General features: G+C 44.5%; 1 protein-coding gene across 1 annotated transcript in view; it reads right to left on the bottom strand.

The window, feature by feature from the left end:
- CFAP58 (cilia and flagella associated protein 58) overlaps positions 1-26,333 on the bottom strand; it is a 371,939-nt gene that overhangs the window by 335,909 nt on the left and 9,697 nt on the right. The window contains exon 2 of the mRNA XM_069239433.1: positions 9,600-9,890. Coding sequence (XP_069095534.1) covers positions 9,600-9,890 — 291 coding nt within the window. The remainder of the gene's footprint in view (positions 1-9,599; positions 9,891-26,333) is intronic.

Here is a 26,333-nt window from a genome sequence, read left to right on the forward strand (position 1 = left end):
CATTTCGAACTGGAGTAGATATTGTAATTCTGTCTTCGATACCATCCAGGGACTTTTTTTTTTTTTTCTGAGCAGAAATGACTTAGGCTCCAGGTTAATTTGCATGATCTTCTGTCCTCAGACCGCCGTGGCTCACCAAGGGTTTTAAGTGCACGGAGTCATGCAAAGCACTGAATTCACCATGCAGTACCATCTCTCTGATTGGTCTCCAGGATCCTTGTATGCTGTGATCCAGATGACAGCAGAGTTGGGTGACAACTACCAACTACCTCTACAGTAGAGGGTCATCTACTCCTCCTGTAGATGGCATGAATGGTTTGCATCTATTTTATTTTCTGAAGTCAAGTGATCTGTTTCAGACATTTTGGTTAATGGCATAAGGCAAATCTTCAGCTGCAACCTTGAGCCACTGGCTTAATCCGCTAGCTACTCTCTATGGATGCACAGCAATACTTACTATAACAACATGTAAGCAGATCATAACACAGTTTGGTGGCTTGATGTGAAATTTGGGCACTCTCAGTTATTGCCCTCTACTAGAATTTTAATTTACAGTAAAGCTTTAAGAGACCAGCAGCAAATACTGTAAAATCTCACTTGACTTTATGCACTAATATGTGCTGAGATCACCAGGCACCTGATCTCCTTCTTGAATATAAATTTGCATTGTATTTATACTAATTATATAGTGGTACCTTGAGAGGTTTCAGTTCACTTTACAAGCCAACAGATGCTAGCATTACCACGCACTAACAGAGCCAGTCATTGTGAGGCTACATGTTGTGACACATATATGAGCCCGCACTAGTAACTGTACAATAACCTAATAATGTCTGATCCTGGGTTAGACACAGGTCTGAATAGAAAGCAACATGCTATGCATGCACTTCACCTAACTCTACATAGAGTAGCCCATATTACAGGAGGATGAGACAGCAGAAAATATGAGAAATTTGTCCCAGCAATGATACATTATGCAAGACCCACTTTACATATGTTAAACTTCACTGGAAAAAACAGAGGTTAAAGTAACGTTATGATTGGATGTTATAAAAAGATCTGTTTTGTTAAAAATTCACTTAATGTTAGACCTAGCAGCCTTAGGGTGGTCATCCCCCAACTTATTGCCTGCCTGCCTCCACTTTTCTGACACAGTTTTTGCTGGTTTTAGGACTCTGCGCACTTTACCACTACTAACCAGTGCTAAAGTGCATATGCTCTCTCCCTTAAACATGGTAACATTGGCTCATCCCCAAATGGCATATTTGATTTACTTATATGTCCCTAGTAAAGTGCACTACATGTGCCCAGGGCCTGTAAATTAAATGCTACTAGTGGTCCTGTGCCACTGATTGTGCCACCCACATAAGTAGTCCCTTAACCATGTCTCAGGCTTGTCATTGCAAGACCTGTGTGTGCAGTTTCACTGCCACTTTGACTTGGCATTTAAAAGTATTTGCCAGGCCTTAAACTTCCCTTTTTCTAAATGTAGGTCACCCCTAAGATAGATCCTTGGTAACCCTTAGGACAGAGTGTTATGTAGGTGAAAGGCAGGACATGTATGTGTTTGTATGTCCTGGTAGGAAAAACTTCTAAATTCGTTTTCCACTGCTGTGAGGCCTGCTCCTTTCACAGACTAGCATTAGGACAGCCCTCATATACTTTTTGAGTGGTAGATTCCGATCTGAAAGTGGTAACCAGGTCATATTTAGTATGGCCAGAATGTTATTAGAAAACCCTGCTTGTTGGTGAGGTTGGATTTAATATAACTATTTTAGAAATGCCACATTTAGAAAGGGAGCATTTCTCTGCACTTAAAACCATCTGTGCCTTACAACCTGTCTCCAATCAACGTCTGATCTGTGCTGGTTGACAGCTTCCTTGTGCATCTCACCCAGACAACCACAAACACAGGATATTCAGTCACATCTGCATTCATCTTCATAGTGAATGGGTCTTCTTTGGCTGGAACGGTGGAGGGCCTGCCCTCACACAAAGGACTGATAACCCCCACTGGGACCCTGGCACACAGGACTGGGCTGAAAGTGGAACTTCTGCACTTCACAAACCACTCTTTGAAGTCTCCCCCACTTCAAAGGCATTTTCGGGTATATAAACTCAGTCTCTGACCCCACCAAATCAGACACTTCTGGACCTACACCTGCACCCTGTCAGAGGAGCTGCATGGCTGCCCAAAGGACTCATCTGGACTGCTTTGCTGAGAAGGACTGCGGCCCTGCTGTTGCCCTGCTGGCCTCTGACTTTGCTGGAAGGACTCTACCTTCCCCAAAAGTGCTCTCCAAGGGATTAGATTGAGCTTACCTCCCGTTTCTGAAGTCTCAGGGCCAATAAATACTTCACCTCTTCAAGAAATTCCTTGTGTGTTGAAAATTGACACAACGCCTGCTGAAGTCAACACGAAGCCTGCATTACGGCCAAGGATTCGCCACGCAGCTGACGGGACAATGCAGCCCAGACTTCCCGACAGGAAATTTGATGCAGGGCCTACCTTGTGACGGAATATTTGACTCATCGCCTACCTGATCGATGCAGCACCTGTGCCTTCTTCCAGCACGGCAAGAATTTTCAACGCATCGTTCCTGGGAGTCAAAATATCCCCGCATTACAGTGAGGAACCAAGACTGCACACCAAAAACACAATGCAAACCCCTTGCAGCGTGGAAAGAAACAACGCATTGACTGTGCCCCATCGGAAAATCCAACACAACATCTTATTTTACCATACATTTCCTCCTCTGCGTTCTCCGTGCATCGTTATTTTTGATGCATCCCAGTTACTGTGGGTAAAAAAAGACAACTGTTAATTTCTAAGGATTGAGACTGTTTTGAACCTTTTCAACTTGTGCTTTTTTGGATCTTTGTTGTTTTGACCTTAGTTTATTCAGATAAATATTATCTAGTTTGCTAAACCTGTGTGGTGTATTTTTGTCGTGTTTTCACTGTGTTACTGTATGATTTATTTCACAAATACTTTACACATGGCCTTCTAAGTTAAGCCTGACTGCTCAGTGCCAAGCAACCAGAGAGTGTGCACAGGATATTTTGGACTGTGTTGTAACTTACCCTGACCAGGATTGTGGTCCCTACTTGCACATGGGTGTATACCTCTGCCAACTATAGACCCCACTTCTAACACTTAAATAAACAAAAGGTTAAGGTAACTTTATATAGCAGAATATATCAGCGACAACATTAATGTTTTGAACAAAAAAAAAAAGAAAACACAGGAATTCACCAGTTATAATTATCAGTGAAAACTATAACTTGCACCCCGTCCATGCACTGCTTATGACCTCACGAATGAAATCACATTTTCTAGGACATCATTTATGACATCTCAAATGACGTAATTGATGACATCACTGATGACAACATCCAGTGAGTGTGTTAGTTTGTTTTATAGATGACATAGTGGCAGGTAGCTACAATATTACTTCTCTATCTAATTTGGTGTAGCCTGTGTCTAGCTAATGAGTGAAAGTGTTTCCAAACGCATGTGCTCTTAATGCATCATTGCTGTGTAGAGTGAAAAGTAACTCTATGTACAGTTGACAGTTCACGACTTATGTTCATTATGTTTTTTTGGTGCTTCACAAAATGTTACCAACAGGGCAAAGATTCTACATACTAAGGGGGTCATTCTGACCCTGGCTCGACGACCACGGAAGCACCGCCAACAGGCTGGCGGTGCTTCCTTTGCTATTCCGACCGCGGTTGTAAAGCTGCGGTCGCCCAGCCAGGTCCGGCGGTTTCCCGCCGGATTTCCCCCGGCTGGGAGAATCCTCCAAGCAGCGCCGCCATGGGGATTCCGACCCCCTTCCCGCCAGCCTGTTTCTGGCGGTTTCCACTGCCAGAAACAGGATGGCGGGAACGGATGTCGTGGGGCCCCTGGGGGCCCCTGCACTGCCCATGCCACTGGCATGGGCAGTGCAGGGGCCCCCTAACAGGGCCCCAGCAGGATTTTCACGGTCTGCTTTGCAGACAGTGAAAATCGCGACGGGTGCAACTGCACCCGTCGCACCCCTGCAACACCGCAGGCTCCATTCGGAGCCGGCTTCAATGTTGCAGGGCCTTTCCCGCTGGGCCGGCGGGGACTCTTTTGGCGGTCGCCCGCCGGCCCAGCAGGAAAGTCAAAATGGCCCCCGCCAAACTCGGAATGACCCCCTAAGTATTGTAAACAGCCTTGAGTTATTAGACAATTTGCACGAAACATAGAAGATTTTGTGCACCAGGTATTAACCTATGTACATTGGCTTCTTTTGCTTCAGCAGATGGGCTATCTGCAAAGTTTTCACCACAGTGTGAAGTCTGCAGATTGCATGATATTTAGCCCCTTCAGACGTTGCTTATTTTAAGCAAACCGTGTCTTTTTAGGTCGAGCAAAAGCATTCAACCTTGTGTACACTTTTAGTATACTTCGTATGGCTTAAAGCAATTTCATTGTTGGTTGCAGTGTCCTTTAAAAATTCTTGTTTGTTAGTGGTCAGTTCTGACTTTTTCTCCCTCCTTTTTCTGTTTCAGAGCAGTGACCACCTACTGTATTATTCCACTTTGGTTACTTTTTCTTTTGCTGTCATTGACTATTTTTGTTATTTCTTTGGTGCTCCCCTTTCACTTTGGCTGTGTTAGGCTGGTAGCTGCATTTTATTGCAGCATTCAGTTCCTCCCATCTCCTCTCATGTCGCTGACATTTGTTTTGGCTTTATTCCAGTGCTGTCCTCGTTTACCGTTGGCTCCTAAAATAAGCTAATTTTACAAACAAAACACCTGGTTGTTTTAGTTCATTGCTCACAGAGGCCACAATATGCCCTTTCTGGTGGAATGTAGATAAACCTAGAAGCAATGATGTGAAACTTGCTTAGCCTCGCATTGCATCTTGAGTCTCTCTCTCCAGGACCCCTACCTGCCAGCACTCATGACATCACACACAAGGCATTGCTTATCGTGTTTATCAGGGCCATAAATCTTCTTAGGCTGCTGTGGTCCTTGAAATGCAAGGCAAGAATGCTTGCAAGACCTTTCATTCTGTAAAAAAATATATATATATACTTTTCCAGCCTTATTTTCCAATTTCTGTTCATAGGTTTACACAACGCAAGGTACTGCAGTCATCTGGTGTCTCCTCAAAGGCTTGTGACTTCTGCTGTCAGTAGCCGCCAGCGACCACCAAAACATGGCAAGAAAAGAAGAAATTATGAGACAGGGTTGACCAATTTATGTGGCAAGAAAATTCAAGTTTTGAATTTACAATGCCAGTAGCTCTAACTCAAGAAAATGTGAGACCTATTGCATTGCAAATGCTTATTTTACATGTCTTGCATAAAGTGTACACTGTTCTCAATAGATGCTTTTTAATACTCTGTAGTGTCTTTCTCATGAGAATGTCACTGTCGGCAAACAGTGTGGTACAGACTAAACTCTCTCCATAAAGTGAACACTGTATACAGTACCCACTTTTACACTCATATCAACTGCTATTCTGAATGTAGGTTCAGTGACTGTCAGGTGTTTGATACAGGTAAAGACTGCCTGTAGTAGGGCATTAGTTATGTAACAGGGCTTTGGTATATAAATGAACTTGGTTTTCACTGAACAGTTGTATACAGATTAAACATCATATGCAGCATAGGTTACCCTTTTATGCCTAGTTTTAATGAATATGAACTTGGCTACCCATGAAGTGTATGATTTAGGGTCAATTTTGCACATACCACAAGTTTGCTTTACCTATGGAGGTTGTATGTGTGATAGCAGTAATGATGCTTCATATTATTCTGAACTATTTTCCACTTACTTTACTCTAACGGTATACTAGTTTATAAAGTAAAGTGTACAAAAGAAGCTTGGATGATGTCAGTGATGTCCTTTGAGATGTCACCAGTGATATCATAAATTATGTCAAAGAATATGTAATGAGTGATGTAATCTGGTGAGATCATAAGCAATGCATGGTATGAGTGCAAGTTTTAGTTAGCTCTGATAACTATATAGGTGAATTTCTGTATTTTTTAGTTCAAAATGTTAATGTCACCAACATATTCACCTAACTATAACGTTACCTTAAACTTTGGTTCTTTCAGTGAATTTCTAGTTTGTTTTTTTAAACTGTAAAGTAATATTTAATTAACATATGTAAAGCCATCCCCGCACATCAGCCTTATATTTTTAAAGGAGAGGGGGGTCATGTGGCTCCCCCTCTCCTAGACTACTTAAATTCAATAGGCCCGTGGGAACCCAGGCCTCATGTTTATTAAAAGAGAGGGGGCTAAGAGGCCCCCCTACCTGAGCCTTATTAGGCCCTGGGGACCCCCTCCACACCCCCACCACCCCAGGTATTTTTTTTTTTAAGGGGGTTCACCTTGCGCGCCCTCCCCGAGCCTTAGCAGGCTCTGGGGACCCCATCCCTCATGGCTATTTTTTTCAAAAAGAATAATGGCGAAGTGTAGTCCACCTCTCTGAGCCTTGTTAGGCCGTGGGGACTCCAACCCAGAGGCCTTTTTTTTTTCTTTTTTTTTTTAAGGGTGAGTGGGGGGTGCATGCCCGCTCCTCAAGCCTTGTTAGGCCCTGGAACTCCATCCCCCAGGGCCCTTTATTGAAAAATTAAACGGAAAGGGGCACCATGAGCACCCTCCGTGAGCCTTCTTAGGCCCAGGGGACCCCATTCCTTAGGACCTTTCCTTTAAAGGGGAGGGGGCAGCGTAGCCCCTTCATCAAGTCTTGTTAAGTCCTGGGGACCCCATCCCCTAGAGTATTTTTGTTATAAAAGAGATGGGGGGGGGGGCACCTCAAGCCTCATAGACCTTGGGGGCCCCACCCAGGGTCCTTTTTTTTTTTTTTTTTTAATTAAAGGTGAGGGAGGGCATGTGCCCCCACCCCCTTCCCGAGCCTTGTTAGGCCCTGGGGAACCCATACTCAAGGAACACCTATTTAAATAGAGGGGACGGTGCCATGAGGCACCCCCATCTTTGAGCAGTTATCACTCCTGGGGCCCCATCACCTAGGGCCCTCAACACTCAGAGGTGGGTGCCCTCTTGACCAAGATCTAGCTTCCTGCCAAATTTGGTGTAATTATGCTCAGCAGTTTTTGCTGTAGCCTTTCTTACAGATGTCTATGGAAAATGCATGGGGACTCTGCGTTTTGAAACCCACCTTTTCTCACCCCCCACTAGGAGGATCACTCCAAAACTTTTCAGCCACAAACTAGTCCAAAAGTAGATCTTTTTTGTGACCTTTTGTAGGGATTCATGAAACTGTGCCAAAGTTATTAATAACAAAAAAATGCCTTTCCTCTGGAAAAGCTGGCCTAACTGTAACTACTTAGTGGCGACTGCCACTAGGTAATATGGCAGCTAAAGTCTACCTATGATTTCTGCACACAGGCTACCCTTTCAATGAGGCGGATGAGCAATTAATATAATTTTTACTTTGTGTGCTAAGACTGCTAGAAAATACTTCTGGATATCAAAACACTGGATATCAAAACCACTGGGTTGATCAAACAAATTAGTAACTGCGGCTGTTGGCCTAGAAAAGGAGAAAAACTTTACTTTGTATCAGTCTTCAAATTCTAAAAAGAAAAAAAAGAAAATAATTGCAGAGGGCAAAAGCTTTTCTTACGAGCTTGCCACTGCCAAATGTTGCAGACACTAGTGGCGTAAGGGGTTACAAAGTGGCTCAATGCAAGCATTATGCCACTTTGTAAATATGGCGCAGCAGCAGAACAGCCAACTTAGCTCCGCTTTAGCACCAAAAGAATTATGTTATGAGGGTGCTAAAGTGGCGCAAGGGGCTTTAAATATGCCCAAATGTGTAGGGGATTGCAGGCAGTGAACACCGCCTCCCATATTTGGGAACTTATTTCTCATTACTAAAGTTTGACCCAGTGAAAAGCAGAAAACGAATCCAATAGAAAGGCAACAATAGGAAAAAGTGTCAAAAAATGGAAAATAACATCCAAATTTAAGGATGGCCTTGCGCAGTGCTTAATTTGTGAATAAAAACGTGCTGGTGCCCAAAGCCCTCCTCTCAAATATGCGGCTGCTGCTATTAAACGTGCGAACATGGAATACTGAGGCAGTGAAGCCGTCATGGCCCTCTTCAATCCATTTACAGCCCCTCCCTGCCCCTTCAGCTCTCTCCTGCAGCTTTCTGCTCTCTCCCTTTATGACACTTTTCCGTTTTATTTTCCCTCCGTCCTTCCCAAACGTGTCTTTTGCTCGCAATTAATGCTTGAGGCAGAAAATTAAGCGTCAGCCCTCAAAAATAAGTGCGGGTGCTCCGCACCGGAAACAACAAGCACAAATTAAGCACTGGCCTTGCACCATCTAACGCCACATAAGTGTTATTTTTCTGACTCTAATGTGGCGTTAGAGTGCCAAAAAACGCCAAGCCATATCTACAAAGTGGCGCAATGCATGCATTGCACCACTTTACGCCACATTATGTATGCGCCATTCATAATGTATGCAAAAGGGACATTCCTGTGCAAGAAGGCCCGCAAAAATGGCGCATTTAAATCTATAAGATTTAATTGAGCCATTTTTTGCATAATTTTCAAAGCCTGCTGAAAACAGACATTAAAGGATGCACCCATTGGAATCAATGGGCCTCCTTGCACTGTGCTCCACTAGCATAAGAATTTTCGATGCTAGTGGAGCAAAGCGCCACAGTAGAGTCAAAAATGTTGACGCTATTGTTCCTAATACAGCCCTGGTGTGCCGTATATTAAATACGGCACACACATGGTGGCATTAGGGAGGCGCAGGGTGGGAGCAACAAAACTGGCACTTCACTAAGTGAAGCGCCGCTTTTCTTAAATCTGGGCCACAGACGGGAAAGAAACTGCAAAACTGAAATGAAAAGACGGGGGCATATTTACAAGCCCCTTGCACCACTTTAGCGCCGCCATAGTGTCATTTTTCTTTTTTTTTTTTTACACTAAGGTGGCTTTTCTGCCACTCCATATTTACAAAGTGGCACACTGTTTGCATTGCGCCACTTTGTAACCCCTTGCGACACATAATGCCTGTATCAGGCATAATGTATGCAAAGGGGTGTCCTGGCACAGGGAGGCTTGAAAAAATGACGCAGAGAAATTTACAAGATTTCACTACGCCATTTTTTCCATCATTTGTAACACCTGCTCAGAGCAGGCGTTAAAAAGACGCACCCATTACATTTAATGAGCCTCCCGGTGCTTTGCACACTAGCGTCAACTGTTTTGACGGTAGTGTAGCAAACCTCCACAATAGCGTCAGAAATGTTGACGCTATTGTGCTAACAACTGTCATGGTGCACCCTAGAGTAAATACAGCGCAACCATGGTGTTGTTATGTGCCGTTAGGGGGGTGCAAGAAAAGTGGTGCATCATCTATTATTCGCCACTTTCTTGTAAATATGAACGGCTCCATGTGCATACTGTGTAATATTCACTCAGAACTTAAACTGCGGAAGCGAAACCGAGTGGTGAACAACCACTGGTGAACACTGTGAGAACACCTAAGATTACGACCTAAGGAAGAACAGAAGATTATTTCAGAAAATGACAATGACACTAATTAATAAACTAAAGCAGGTACCTTTTTCAGTGAAGAGATGGTAGTTTGATCTTCTTGAGACAATTTCAGGGCAGTGGTCACTTTGGCAGAATTTGTCACAATCTCTGCATTCAGCTCCCTGCATTTTGTCATAAGGCGCTTTTCATTCTCATACGACTTTTTCAAGACTCGGTGGAGCTTTTCATATTCCACTTTGAATTTCTCCAAACTTTTATCGCCAGTGAGTTCATTGAGGACAGCTTGAAAGTCTTTTTCTAGGGCCTCAAAGGCGCTGTCCTCGGAGATGTGTTTGTCCGTCTTGTCTGGCTTTTCCTGTAAAAAAACGAAAGTCATGTACATTGATTAAATAATATGCGACACATTTATGTCCTCCAATTCACGTGCAACGAATGGAAGACAGTGGGAAAATAGTTATGATCTTATGGTGACAAACAAATAATGGAACTCTAGTTTTATAATTTTTTCAATTTTGCAACCAAATCTGCAAACCTTTAACCTACATTTAATGAAAACGCTGTATGAAACTATTTTACCAGTAGAGGGTAGTACAGGACAGCTTTTAAAACAAAAGAATGGTGGTGGGAATATTCGGAGTAATTATCAATTTCACGGCAAACTGTAGGAAACAGTTTTAGGGTTCCTGAGCCGCACTTTACATTACAGCGAGTATCGCAACCCCCAAAACATAAAGTCGCAAAGTACACGGTGTTCTTTCCGACCTTCGCTAAATTGCAAAGTTCGTTTAAGGAACAGGAAATGCGTGACGAATAAACGTCAGCATGCAGTGTATGCAAATACTGAGAGATCTTTTTTTTTTTTTGCAGGCCTGAGTCGTACAAGGGCGCCTGCTACACAAATATTAATGCGGCATGAGACCAAAAAATAATTTTTCTTTTTGCCAATGTTTGTTATAAAGGTGGGGGCCCAGCAGATCCCACAAACAAGTTTTACAAAAACCATGTCAAAACAAGACACGCATTGAAAAAGCCAAACGGCTGACCACCAATGTCGGACCTACTGGCTTTGCCAATGCTTATTTTTTCATGTTTCCCATAATCTTGATTTTCCATTACTATTTTTTTTAGTATGCATCAACACATTTTACTATATGGTGCTTCAAAGATATGGTATCTACATTTTCACAGTAGATGGGCAACTTTCTTTTTCCTAGTTCGTTTTTTTGTGAACATTTTATTTTGGAAGCAAATAATCAAACTTGATTTCAGGCTTTTTCAAATATTTGCAGCTAATTAGAGAGCATTCTGGGGGCATTCTGGGAGCACTATAGATAGCTTCTTATTGTTAAATTTGGAAAAAGTCTGTACACATTGTTATGATGAACCACTGTCAGTAGTGCAGTCCGAACTTACAATATGTCCTTATAGAGGTTGCCTTAATAATGAAGGCTTTGCATTAATGAAACATGAATAAAAGTTGGAGCAGCATTAACACATGAACACAAATATTACCCTATCTGAAAACAGAGCCCTTCCCTGGTCCATAATGTGGCACATTAAACTGGCAGCCAAGGGATTTGTACTGCAAGGGGTTGGGCCTTCTTGTCCCAAGGACAAACTAAATTTGAAAACTTGTTGTCCTTGACCCCAAACAATATGCCCTGGGCGTGGACCTATAGGAATTGCACATCCCTGTAGACTGTTGTGGATAATCTTGAAATGCAGCACTTATCAAAAAACAATGACCAGAAGCTGTGTGTTAATCCTCCCTCCTCACATCTCTCTAGCGAGAGCCTGAGGCACACTTTTCCCTGGTATACAAGTTTAAATGTTTGTATATAGTATCAGTGGACAGCTTTGAACAGCCTTTATGAATTGGCCATTTTTCTACAAAAAAAATACTTGTTCTTCCTGGAGTGTAGTTCACTTGTAAGATGTTCAACGTAAAAGACAATGTGCTGGGCAATGAGATTGTTACATGATTTCTGACTGAATTTTCTTTGCTTCAGAATCCTGAAATGGTAGGATAAAGAACATATCTTGGCCATTTTTCTAAAACCTGTCTATTGATTGTTTTCTCAGACCTCTTGCATGCTTTTTGATGTTACTTTGAACAAACCTAGAACGTATTTAAAGTTTGGTCAGTGTCCCACCTTGGAACCGTATTTAGACATCATCACCTGCTTGGCATAGATATCTGTGTCTTAAAAGGAGCCACCCCACAACAGATTATATGAAGGCACTCCAAGGGTGTGATGGGAAATGTTTATGTTTTTTTTCTGTTCTAGACCACCAGGATTTTCTGGCAGTTGAAAACAGGAAATAAAGTATGTCAGAGCATCTGCCCTAAAGAGAGGGGACCCTTAAATTGGGAACAGTGTGTTCCACAGGTTTGGGCCCCAAAGTCATAGAGGTCTTCCAGTGCATTTCAGACTTGTGCTAGTCTGTTGGTAATAATTAGCACAATATAGTAACCGACTCATCAAATAGATTAACACTTCTTCAATCAGGAAACTGATAAGGCATAAAAGGTGCGGGCTTTGATAAACACATATCTAACAGAGCAAGCTGAAGGAATAAATATCCCTATTTAAATGCAAATATGTTGCACAGAGCCCCCTGATTCACTTTGGGTCCTTCTCCATGGTGTTTATTGAGTTTCATGCAATGCAGATCACCCTTATTTATCGTCATTACAATTCCTGAGCAAGAAAAAGGTAAAGGTTACAGAATCACATATGATTCTTGAGTTGTAGCCACAGCAGCAAACTTTGTTTTTCTTTCTTACAGGAATCAGCTGGTCTAGAAGACAAGGTGCATTGTGTACACAGCAGCTCAGTGTCCCTGTTTTGCTTGACCCCCCCAAGCATACAGACTGTCGATGAGATTCACCTGATCCAATCTCACAAAAATAAGCATTGAAAGACCCGAACTGAAATCCTACAGACCATTCAAGGACACTTTTCAGTATTAATAGGAGGTTAGAAATCTGAAAGGGAAGTAAAGGCAGACATATGTGGAGTTATGCTTATCTGAACAGAGAATAACTGTGCACATAACGATATCACACCGTTTAGTATGGGTGCGTCTTGCCTAGGATGGTATGATCGGCCAGATTGTGATGGACTTCTGTATAGAGGTGACATTATGGGGGTGATTCTAAGCTCGCCGCCCGCCAAGCGGGAACCGCCAGAAGACCGTACCGCGGTCAAAAGACCGCAGCGGTCATTCTGGGTTTCCCACTGGGCTGGCGGGCGACCGCCAAAAGGCCGCCCGCCAGCCCAGGGGGAAACACCCTTCCACGAGGAAGCCGGCTCCGAATGGAGCCGGCGGAGTGGAAGGGGTGCGACGGGTGCAGTAGCACCCGTCGCGAATTTCAGTGTCTGCTAAGCAGACACTGAAATTCTAAGTGGGGCCCTGTTAGGGGGCCCCTGCAGTGCCCATGCCATTGGCATGGGCACTGCAGGGGCCCTCAGGGGCCCCACGACACCCGTTCCCGCCAGCCTGGTTCTGGTGGTCAAAACCGCCAGAACCAGGCTGGCGGGAAGGGGGTCAGAATCCCCATGGCGGCGCTGCCTGCAGCGCCGCCATGGAGGATTCTGCAGCCCAGGGGAAAACCGGCGGGAAACTGCCGGTTTCCCTTTTCTGACCGCGGCTTTACCGCCGCGGTCAGAATGGGCCTGGATGCACCGCCAGCCTGTTGGCGGTGCATCCCTATATGTTGTGAGCAGGTGGTGCAGGGATGGTTTAGTTGGCAGTACTATGTTCTGACAGGGTGTGCTTAGGGCAGGGCGGAGAGCAGTTATATGATATGGTGTGCCAGGCTATTTTACTTTGAATGGGATGTTAAGTTCGTGGTGTCTTTGGTTAATTGTGGAATTAAATGGTGAATGGTAGTGCTATAAGGGAGGGTAGTGCCATGAGACTTTTGAAGTGTGTTGTTTGAAATGGTGTCATGTGATAAGATGTACAGAGTTACATGTTGATATTGGCAAAGAGTGTGGCAGATTTGGTTGTGATTTTGGGAGGGTGAAGATATGAGGCTCTGGGAAGCCTGTTCGGATGGGGATGTTTGAAGAGATGGTGTGCCATTAAGGGTCATGGACTGAGTGTTGAGGCTGGAAAGCATGGGCTGGGCTTTGTTTGTATCATGGTATTCTGCAACTAAAATGAGTAGTGTGTAAAGGTGTGATGTGGCAAGACTGGAGTGCAGGGTGGTTGTTCAGTGTGTTTAAAGAGTGCATGTTTTTATGGACTATATGAAGAGTAGGGAAGTGTATTATCTATAATGACGGACTGTGATCTGGGGAGGCAGGATGTGAGTTGCCTTTTGAAGTGCAATCATGTGGGGTGTCATGTGGTGTGTGTGGTGTGGCTTTGTGTTGCAAGTGTGGTATGATGCGTTGTTGGTTTGGTAGGTTGTTGTGGAAGTGAAATCAGATGGCCGATGTCAACTGATAAGCTGATTTAAATTATGATGTGATTAAATGGGGTGAGAATTGGGTATATTTGAATGATGGCGATGAGACGCGACGTCATAGTGGCCACTACAATGGAGTCTGGAAGGAGTGTTAGATTGTTATGTTTGCTAGATGAGTGTGTTGTGGTTTGCAATAGTGGAATGAGTGGTCATGTTGCCAAAAATATGAAGAATGTGTTGTGCCACTGGCTTATGCAGTGCTAAATAACGTCTTGAAATGGGGTGCTGTGAACAGTAGGATGATGGTGATAGTGAAAGAAAAGATAAAGATGTAGTGATAGATGCCCAGAAACCACAGCCTATCATCGGACATTTATCACTGTGCAGATAAGCTTTCCTATACGGGCCAAATTTAATACAAACCAAATGATTTTACAATACTATCCTTTGGAACATATATTTTCTGGAAATTCACCAGATCCAGACATTTATCACCAGAAAAAAGGCCAATTATAATTGCATGGGATAAGTAGATCTATGTAAAAGACTAAGGGCCAGATGTAGTCAAATTCTGAATTGCGACCCGAAAATTGTGAGTCAGACCGACTCGCAATTTGCGAGTCGCAATTTAGAATGTAGGATGGTGTCCCTGACACCATCTGCGACTCGCAAGGGGGTCGCAAAGGCCCACCTCATTAATATTAATGAGGTGGGTCGCAATTTGCGACCCCCTTGAGACTCGCAGCACTCACAGGACCACTGCCTGCTCTGAAAAAAAAAGTTTTTAATGCCATTCACAAAGGGGAAGGGGTCCCTTTTGCGAATGGGTTAGCACTCATTTGAAATGGGTGCTAACTGCGATAGTTTTGCGACCGCGTTCGCGGTCACAATACAATATAACATCGCGCTGCGACTTCCAATTAGGAAGGGGAACACCCCTTCCTAATTGCGACTCGCAGTCCCGTTTTGCGAATCGGTAACCAGGTTACCGAATCGCAAAACAGGGATTGGGCATCGCAATGTCGCTGTTTGCGACGTGCAAAAAGTTTTGTACATCTGGCCCTTAGGGCCAATGTACGGGAAAAGGAAGCTGCATTTGTACAATTAAGACTCAGTTTAACACTCAGTAGTGCGGTCAAAAGCATGTTATAACGGAGAGCACTGTCACAAATCAACGTTTAAATTGCTGTAAACACTAGTACATTTTGAGGATATAAATACAGGTAACTGCCCCAAATACCATTTACGATCTTGTTGTGAAACATGGTTGGATGACTCGGAAAAGAAAAAAAACTCTCCTCGCCACAAGCACAAAAGAATAACAATAAGAAAAACTTTTCTCACTAAATCAAGCAATCAGGCCCAGCAGACGCAAATCAAGCTGATAAGTGAAATAAACACGATTCCTACAGGTGCCACCAGACAAGCTGTCAAATGAAGTGGCGAAATACAAATTCAAAGAACAACGATAATCTAGGCTAGTGGTGTAGGGCGATTTAGCAGTAATAAAACAAAGGCGGGCACTAATCTAACCAACAACAAGAATTCCCGGAACGCAATGAGTTGCAAGCAACACAGCAGGACATTAGACAGAAATACAAATTAAACAACAAATTCAACACTAGGGAAATGTGTATAGAAAGATTATGCAAAAGCGAAGAATAACTTCTGATAGGTATGAGAAACTTGAAGCTAGTATGTTTGTTTATTTAGATATCCAGAAATTTTAAATATATGACTTTACTATCACTGAAACCTCAGACGGGTCCAAAAGTAAATCAAATATCTCTGGACCTCATGGAGGAAATGATGCTCCCTCTTTCCAAGAAGGCTAGTGACAGCGCCTTTCTTTCTGCGCCTTCCTGCCATTTCTTTGTAAAACGTCAGCTTGGAGGAGCGGGATCGTCTTCAGTTCTTCCTTGCCTGATTGTTTGTGGTTGTTCTCTTTCTGCAGTCAGGTTTCCACTCTACTCATTCCTCTCCGAACATTGTATTACACTTGGGCCCTCATTCTGACCTTGGCGGGCGGCGGAGGCCGCCCGCCAAAGTCCCGCCGTCAGGTTACCGTTCCGCGGTCGAAAGACCGCGGCGGTAATTCTGACTTTCCCGCTGGGCTGGCGGGCGGTCGCCTTCAGACCGCCAGCCAGCCCAGCGGGAAAGAGGCTTCCACGATGAAGCCGGCTCGGAATCGAGCCGGCGGAGTGGAAGCTGTGCGACGGGTGCAGTTGCACCCTTCGCGTATTTCACTGTCTGCGCAGCAGACAGTGAAATACATGTAGGGGCCCTCTTACGGGGGCCCCTGCAATGCCCATGCCAGTGGCATGGGCACTGCAGGGGCCCCCAGGGGCCCCGCGACCCCCCCCTACCGCCATCCGGATCTCGGCGGTCCGACCGCCGGGATCTGGATGGCGGTAGGGGGGGGTCGGAATCCCCGCGGCGGTGCAGCAAGCTGCGCCGCCGCGGAGGATTCAATGGGGCCGCGGTACACTGGCGGGACCCCGCCAGTGGTGCCGGTCCGACCGCGGCTTTACCGCCGCGGTCGGAATCCCCATTGGAGCACCGCCGGCCTGTCGGCGGTGCTCCCGCGGTCCTCCGCCCTGGCGGTCAAAGACCGCCAGGGTCAGAATGACCACCTAGGTCTCTTATTCCGCACATTGTATTACACTTGGTCTCTTATTTGTCATCACTTGCCTCCCACCAGGAGCTGTATTACAATAACCTTGGACTGTCCCTAAATATGCAACATCGCATCTTCAACAAGGTATGCTGGGTGCTAGCACAGCAGTGTGCCCAGGGGTTTAACTGGGATGAAAAAACTGGATGGTCTCTCAAATGGGTGTGGCCGATGTAATAAAGGACATGGTTCAAAAACATGTCAGCTAAAAATCTGTGCTTAGCCTCGACCCCTCTACAGATAGGTGCAGTGAGTGACTGCTCCTGCCTAGAGTAAATGTCTGAAGAAGGGGAGTGATGCCATTTGAACCTCTTTATCCCATATCAGAGTATGCAGTGTATTCATATTTACACCACAGGCAGACACAAATCTCATTTCTGCAAGAATCCCATATTTTGCAGATTGGGAGTCAACAGCTTCAGAAGCGATGGAGGGGGCAAGTATATTCCACTAACTTACTCCACGTTTGCCCGAGGAATGTTAGTGTTACACCAGAGCTCACTTCTAAGGGCCCAGGAACTGGCAGCACTTGGTAAGTCAGGACTCTCAGCAAGAGAGCCCAGGTGCTGGCAAGTGATGTCTTTGATGGCCCTGAGCCTTCCTAACATGAGGCAAGCTCAGTTCAAGCCCTTGGAGAACCCTGGGAAGCAGGATGTAGAAATCAAAGTCCAGACATTTCACTTACAGGAAAAAGGCAGCAAGCAGCAGGCCAGCACAACAAAGCAACAGGCAGAGTGGTAGTCCCACCTACAGCATTCAGCTCTTCTTGCTGGCTGAAAGTACTCAGTCAAGAAGTGTTCTAACTATGTGGTGTCAGAGGTCCAGTACTTATACCCATTTCTGTTTTTGAAGTTAAACTTCAAAGAGAAGTCTTTGTAGTACAAGACCCTGCCTTTCCCTGCCCTGACCCCAGACACACTCCAGGGGGTTGGAGACTGCTTTGTGTGAGGACAGGCACAGCCCTATTGAGTTGCAACTGTCATATCCTCCCACCAATCTGGCTCAGGGAGACACATTGGCCTGGCGATGGGCCACCAGGATATGCAGGGGACACCTCAGCTCCCTTTGTGTGACTATCTAGAGTGAATTCACAAACAGCCTATCTGTCATCCTGACCCAGACGTATATTGAGCAGACAGGCAGAGGCACAGAATGGTTATGCAAGAAAATGCCCACTTTCTAAAAGTTGCATTTTCAAAAATACAATTCAAAAACCAACTGCACCAAAAGATGCATTGTAAATTGTGAGTTCAGTGACCCCAAACTCCACATCTCTAGCTGCTCCCAATGGGAAATTATACTTAAGAGATATTTTAAGGCAATCCCCATGTTACCCTATCAGAGAGCTAGGCCTTGAAAACTGAATTTAACAGTATTTCACTATCAGGATATGTAAAACACACAGTACATGACCTACCCTTTACATACACTGCACCCCCCTGCCCTGGGGCTGCCTTGGGTCTTGATGAATCCAGCAGGTCAAGTTGCAAAGCGTCAACTTTACAGTGTTGCGATCACATAACGGGGCCACAGGTGACATCAGGGACACGGCACTTGGGACACACGCTGTGGGGGACTTCGGAGGCGCTTAGGCAGCGCTGGGCTTGTCTTGCAGGATGCAGTCATTATACTCAGCGTGGACCCTGCTCCGGTGCAGGCAGCGGTGCTGAGTCAGACAGAGGAACTAGCTCCGAAGTCGCTCTGTAGTTGATGTGCTTAGTTTGGTCTTGGTTATACCAGAGCTCACATCCCAGGGCCAAAGAACTGGACTTGGCACCACCTGGAAACTCAAGACACTCAGCAAGAGAGCTCAGGTGGTGGCTGGGTAACCTGAAGGTTTGGGACTGGCAAGTGGGTCCACTTGCCAGGTCGACATGGCAGTGTAAAACTGCACACACAGGCACTGCAATCCCTAGCATAGTGCACCAGGTGTGCCCAGGGCCGATAAATCAAATGCTACTAGTGGACCTACAGCACTGATTGTGCCACCCACATTAGTAGCCCTGCAAACATGTCTCAGGCCGGCCATTGCAGTGCCTGTGCTTGCAGTTTACACTGCCATTTTGACCTGACATCTGCACCCACTTGAAAGGTTAAAATATTCCTTTTTACTGCATGTAAGTCACCTTTAAGGTAGACCCAAGGCAGATGTTGATGCTTCCATAGAACCCGGTTTCTAACCAGACTGCTGAGACTTTACACTCTTGTGCATCCACTGCTTGGCATGATGTGGGGTGATGTGACGACCTCCCTTATGGAACTTGGCTCATGGCACACAGCACGACTACACAGTATAGGTGATCTATATCGGCACAGGATCCTTATACCTATAGATGACCTCCTCACCGACTCATCTCCCATCCGGTCCTTTTACATGCTTCCTTTATGTGGTCACTAGGGCAATTCTGGGGAGACATACAACAGGAGCCTTCACTCCACCTTACAATCTAATGTTTTCATGTAATGAGGAGGGGCCGTCACCTGACTTGTTGGATGGCTAGCTCCCTGCGTGCATACACAGCCATCCCCCCTTACTGCTCTGCGTCAACACTGGGACAATGACTTAGGCTTTCCCTGTACCGACAGTGAGTGGCAGGCCTCATTAGCCTACACTACCCAAGTGGCCTACAATGCCCGCTTCAAATTAATACACCTTTAAATAACACATGGAGCCCACTTAACTCCCCACAAAAAATCAATTGATAATTTCACCACACAGACGCTACAATATGTAAATTTCTTACATATGTTATGGGCCCGGGCATCTCTGGTCGGATACTGGCTAGATGTTACGGCACACCTAGAGAGATGCACAGGCCTCACAACCCTACACACCTTGGAAGAGTGCTCGCTGAGATTAACTCGCCGCACCAAGAGAAATAGGGAAATGGCACGTTTCACAGACGTTGCCACTATCCTAGCAAAGCGCCTGTTCACCCGCATTGGAAAGGGGTGAATCCACCTACTTCCGTTGCCTGGGCGCTCTCAATGTTACCCTGGATGCAAGCGGAAAGTAAAGCCTTACACAGAGAGGAAACAAGAAGCCTCTGCAAACACCTCATCAACGATGGCTTGGACACTCTCCTGGAGAAATTCTTCGAGGGTCTACAACCCGAAGAACAACCCTGTTAGTACTCTGTACTGGTTATTTCCAAATTGCATAACACCCTCAGTCGATGATCGGGGCGTCTGTCTAACTGCCACACTCCCTGTGAGCAGCCCCGGGTAGTCTCATATCTAATCCCCATTGTCATGGTATTACCTCCGTCGCACGTGGTGGGTGCAGGAACGTACTGCTCTATTGAATACTTGGCATCACTTAATGTATCGTAAGTCCAGGCAAGCTCACTTATATAGCCCTATCCTTGAGGGTGACTTACAAGCTTTGTGTTTCTTTAAAGTCCCTAGCCGATCAATCGGCTGCATTGTTTGGAACTCTGTTACATCAATCACACTTTATATGTTGATCAACAAGCTTTGGTGGTTTGTAAAATGACTATGTAAATGCCAAAATGACAATAAAAATATTTAGAAAAAATGAGGGAATGCCCTTTTAGGGTAGCACTGGTGCTACATATGTACTGGCGCGATCTGTATCATGGGGGAGGAAGCACAAACCTTTGCAATCCTTTCTGTGATGACATAGTGCCCCAGGAGTGGAGAAAGCAGGTGCACATGCCTGTTCCATCTCTAAGGCACCCTAAGCAAAGCAACCTCAGCACAGCACTCTCAGGGCTGTATCATGGTGGCCTTTTCAGGCCCGGAGCCGAGCGCCTCATTGATGCACCTGTAGAGTGTAAACTGAATTAATATAACCGGATATTTCTCCAAATCTTTGAGTTACTGCTTTGTTTTTAGACAGCATAGTCCAGAAACAGAAAGAGACAAACATTGCTCAGTGTCCGCGTTGTACTGTCTTAAAATAAAGCACTGAATCAGAGGAAAGTAGTGTTAAGTGAAATTACTTTACTCACAGCAAGTACATAACACAGGTGCTTGGTCCTGCGCTGCACCACCTAGGCCTGTCATGATATGGCTCCTAATACCGGCCCATCGATCTTTTACATGACAAGATTACACTTTCAACACATCTCACCACACTACACTTATTGACAATCTATTTACTATGTGCGCCTGTACTGCTGTTCTACAATGAGCAGCCAACTAGCTTGATGAAGTACAGTAATTTGAACGTGAGCAAGCTTGAAGTGGGAACTAACAAGAACCTCAATATTCAAATCAACTACTACCAGAACCTATTACTGATGCCATGAACTACAACTAAGCCCTTTTTGCAAGCAATCTTCCAGAATCCATTAACATCCTGCCCAATGCTTTCTTGGTGTAGATTAGTTAAAAAAGTCATGAGTTATCACTGATTTGTTTATTCACAAAAATCAACATGATCTATCTTAAAACTGGCATCTCATTAACAACAGCATAGCTGCTCACACACCCCTCAGTACCACACACAAATGGCTCTACCTTCAACCCCTCAACAGAAGTAGCTCCTCCTGCATATATACAGTCAGAAATGGGGGTATTAATGTAGGAAGTGAAAACCCGTACCAACTTAATGAGCAGAATATAGTTAGGAAAATACTCAGTTTTTAGGGGCTGTCTTCTCCACCCAGGGCAGCTATGGCATTTCAGCTAGTAATCCCCAAAGAACTACATCTGAAGCCTTACAAACAATTTTAAAGTCAAGAAAACTATACAATAAAATCCACAAGCCAATCTCTAAAAAGGTCAAATAGTTAAAGTCGGATAAGGGGAACTAAAAATACATTGTTTAAGGAAATGAGGCATCCAGAAAAGGAAAGGCACCACTGAAAAATATCAGCTTGCAGCTGACTGGAACAAAGGCTTGATTTCAGACTGTCCTTGATAGAGTTGAGTGGAGATCGGACACACAAGGCAGATTGCCCTGGTCAAACTTTTTACCATCTGACTTAGACCTTCTTAGATAGATCAAGGTCTTTTGTGAGAAGAGAGCTAAGGCTGAATTTAGCATCGGTCCCTCAATGTTGGATAAATCATCATAGAGCTCCTGCTGAAGCCATTAACCTTGGCTCCAACAGCTCCAGGAAGGACGAAACTGGATTTCATAGCCTGCCAAGCTTGCTTTGCTGATGACATATATGTGCCACCTTGCCCCAGTTTAATGCTTTATTTTTGGGGTTGGTCACTCTTTAGTTCTCAAAATCCTCCAGTAGGGAACATCTGGAAGTTGTAATCAGGCATGGCCCTATAAGCGCTGATACCTTTTCACAAGGTCTGGCTGAACAGGTTTCACTGCAGCAAATAGTTTTGAGCAGGACAAATCTAGTTTTCTTATCCACCTCCCCGGGCAAGCCTAAGAACCTTGGCCTGGTCCTTTGCCTGTGGAAAAAAATCCCACTTTTCTCTAACAGCTAGGAATGTTCCTACTTGCCACTATTTTAACCTTCAGGTTCTCATGGTAGACACCAGGCCTCTCTCCAGTTAGACCTCCTGCAGGGTTCCATCCATTTAGGTCAGTTGGACTTTGTTGGAGTAAAGAGTCATTCTGCTTTTTGTGTCCCTAGAACAGGTAAACAGGAGGTTAGCCACCTGATCCTTGGAGAACAGTTACAGTCCCTGAGTGGCAGCAGGAATCAGGATTCCTTGAGTCTTCTTTCTTCCAGCAGACCTTCTACTTTAGGTACAATCATGGACCATGAATAAAGAGGGAAGTCCCACTCCAAGACTTCACTACAGCATCCCGTACCCGTGAGGATCATGCATGCTGAGAATGCCTCTTAGACAATGAAGATACAATTTGGCAATATCCTTAAGGCCAGGATCAAGCTGGAGGCGAGGGAAGCTTCTGGTAGCATGGCCTACTTCTTCTGATGCTTTGACCGCATGAAAGCTTCAGTGTGCAAACAAGTCCAGAGAGACTGGCAGAAATAACCAAAAGCTCATATTTACTGCCTACTAGAGAGGGACGGAGGACTGCTCAAGTGTCACACTAGCAAGTACAGCTGAGCATCCTACAGTGGTGACTCTTCCTGGACTACACTATTTGAAATGCCCCATTTTTATCTTTATGTTTCCTCAGCATTCCTGGTACTCACTAACTTCAGTAAAAGGTGGTGTGAAGAAAGCCCGATCATCAGCCTCTTCAAAAGTAGGGTCTCCAAACCGCTCTTTTACATTAATGCAATATTCAGAACTGTACAGTCATTGTGGTGGATCCAGTAGTGTTGTATGCTCTTTGGCATACGTCTCACATTGTTTAAGGATGTCAGGCAAGGTGTCTGAATCTCGATTCACCTTAGACTGCCCTTCTCTGGGTCTCAGAGCAAGTGGGGTGGTGGAGATATTCTGAAATTCCTTGAGCTTCTTTTCCATGCGTGTGAAGTGGGCTGGACCAACAAAACTAGATGATATCACCAGGGGTTGCTTTTTCTCTGTGGTTACCACATTTTTAGCAAGTCTCTAAACTAGAGAAATCACCATAGGAGAAATGTGCCTGCTTGTGTGCATCACCTCTCCATGCATTGGACGATTAGTAAAGCACTATATAATTGCATGTCAGAGCGATACACTTTTTTCAGACCTTGGCTTTTCTTATTCTTTTCTTATTTTTTCAGGTATTTTCTAGTGCAACTGAAATTAACATTGACTAACCCCGAAAATAAAAACTGTATCTTCGTAACATTAATGATCTGATAATCCTACTCATGCAGGAAGCATCAAAAAGTGATGGACAGGTTTTGTATGACACAGAAACTGATGGCGCCATCTTCATTCAGGTGAAATTTTAAATGCTACCCATATGTAATCCTTTAAATTTGTATGACTCTATTTTATCTGCTTCGTGATATTCTGAAGTGATTTCTTAGTAAATAGTCTACAAAGTCAATTTTTATTGCAAGTTTATTAGACTATGCAGTCCACATTATCCTAATAACTACGATAAATGTACACAGTATGTGCACTTTATAAAATAAGTAAAATATTTTACAACCACACACATTTCTCATTATTGTTCAAATAAATCAAGCAGCTTTGAAGGCTTTTAGCAACATGTCCAATACAAAATGAAACGTTATTGGAACATCAGTTGTTATGATCACATGCTTATAACACCTAAAACTAATTTGCATGGAACTAAGAATTTAGTGCACAAGAGAAAAAGCTTACATGAAACTAAAAACCCCTCTTAGCTCACAGTGAAAGCAAACAAATATGTGTTTTCATAACAGTTCATCAATCTAAGGGATTAAGTTCCATCAATAAATAGGTGACAGTTCCTAATGCAATTTATAAACTTGACCACAAACCAAGAGAGATTTTAGCAGAAGTGTAGACCAGGTTAACAAGACTAGACTTCAAAAAAGCAATAGTTCCTTGGTGGAGGCACATCCCATGAGGGGGACTTGGGTTTAACACAAAGATCATACTATATCATTACATTTAAGATCCATTTCCGATTAGGCTTATTTCCCGAAAACGCGCTCCTCCAACCGATTTTTTATCCGTTTTCTGTAATTTAATTTCGGTCAAAGGTTGTTTTATGTTCTTGTTATGCAACTGTGACCAGAGGTCATATTCTGTGATTTACTTTTATGTCATCAGGGGCAAAGCGTGTGAAATGGCACTTCTCCCAATTCACTTTGATTCTATGATGCCTGTTGTCAAAGAGAAGATTGCCTCTTACCAAAGAGGGGTATAGCAGTTGCAGCTCCTCTGCAAAAGTGTAGGAGTGTCGCCCCACTGGACTGTAGAAAAAGGAAAAATAAAATGATAATAACACTATTTTATTATAATTTTATTTTTCCTGGGTGTAAGGGAGCGTGGCTGGGCTGGGTTGCCCTGGAGCGGGCCTGGAGGAGGGCTGGAGGACCGGTATGTGCACCACAAAGTGCACATGTCTGTGTGACGGCCGTGTTGGGCCGGCCAAACAGACATGCACACTTTGCATCTTCTCCCTCCGGTTGTATTGCACAGCTGAGTGGAGAACATGCACAGGCTTCCACTCCCAGTCTGAGTGGCAAAGCAGGCTGCTCAGACCACTCATGACACTGCTGTCATGATGGTGATAGCGGCGTTGTGATTGGCTGGGAGCCAGAGCGCAGCCAGGAAGAGGATGAGGACACGGGGGAGACTAACGCGTCTCCTCAAGAAGGTAAGTGTTTTTTTTTATTTTTTGTTTTTTTTAAAACCCCCACTCTTTCCCCTTGCCCCGTCCCATCCCTTCACCCTTGTTCAATGGCAGCCGCCACTGGGGTATGGATGGGTAATCAGTGATGTGCATGCAAAGTCGCCCTTGAATCATCTTAGTTAAGATCAGGTTAGATGGGCGAATATTGGATCGTGCTGGGACTCCTGTCTTGGGTCAAATTAATGTAAGTGAAATACAAGATAAAGGATATGGTTATGAAATGCTGCAAAATTCCAATATGAATCTCCTATTGTGGGGTGAGGGCAACACGGGTGTGGATGAGCTTTGAGTTCCTTGAGAGATGCTCTATTTTGGTGGGTAAAGGGTGAGACAAATTTGGGATCATCCTCGCATGATTTACCATGGGTTCACAGTGGTGGAAATGAACATGGACAGTCTGAATCACCTATGATAGTTGCACAATGTTCACTGAATATATGGTCTTGTCGGAATGTTCTGTGGCACAGCTGGTCATTATATGCACCTTTCAACACGGAAGTCTGTACCTCAACAAGAATGCCACAGACATACATAGAAATCACATACTCTTCCTCTTAGAGAGGGGAGATGGTTAGCCTGACACAAGTACAAACTGTTCAACATTTCTAAGGGCTCCATCTCCTGTTCTAGTGCCACCCCATTTCCCCAGCAAAAGAAAATCATAGGACAAAGCTGATATGTGGTCAGAAACTGAAGTGGGTAATGGAAAAGGTGAAGGGCAGCTGAAATCTGAAGTGGACTAATACTGTGTTGCAGTATCAGGTCTCCCGCTTTACCAACATGTTTGGTCTTGGACCAACCATACTCTCCATGTGGCCTAATTTGACGAAATGTGAGCACTCTGAATCAGTCTGAGTGGAAAACATAAACATAGAGGACATTTTGCCATGCATTAGTCCCCAGAACGATTTTCATTAACAAATTCAGTGTAGGGCTCCAATGTGCCTTTAAGCATCTCTAAACGTGAATGTGTTCCTGACACGTGTAGTGCAGGTAGTTCAGGGGCCCTCCTATGCTGGGGTGAAAGAAGATTAAAAACTACACCCTGCCGTAGAGCTGATGGCATCCTGCAAATAGTCCTGGTGACCTTTTGTCTTGCTTGCCTTGGAAGCTAAAAATGCAGGACATTTGGATTCCTACATCAATTAACTGCCAGTAGTGGGGTGAGCCATCCAAATGCGAGAACAACTTGAAAAAACAGGACAGTTGGCTTCTCCTAGTGAAAGGATGTACAATAGCTGGAAGTGACATTTGGCTGAAGTAGTGTGGGAGCCTTGTGGGCAGTGTTGTGTTGACAGACAGTGGAAACTACCACCATTCTAATTCCAGCAATTAATTTTATGTTGCATCTGTACTGCAGGTCAGCACCCTAAAAATTATTGTGAGTGTGAAATGGCATGGCAAGCCAAATCAGGTCCTATGTAGTAACAACACTGCGCATTCATTAGAGGGAACATGGCGGCCGGCTAGAGCCTGGTCGGAGCACCCGCCTGAAGAAAGCCACACCACGGGA

Source organism: Pleurodeles waltl, chromosome 6 (genome assembly GCF_031143425.1).
Source record: "Pleurodeles waltl isolate 20211129_DDA chromosome 6, aPleWal1.hap1.20221129, whole genome shotgun sequence".
In the NCBI taxonomy this organism is placed as follows: domain Eukaryota; kingdom Metazoa; phylum Chordata; class Amphibia; order Caudata; family Salamandridae; genus Pleurodeles; species Pleurodeles waltl.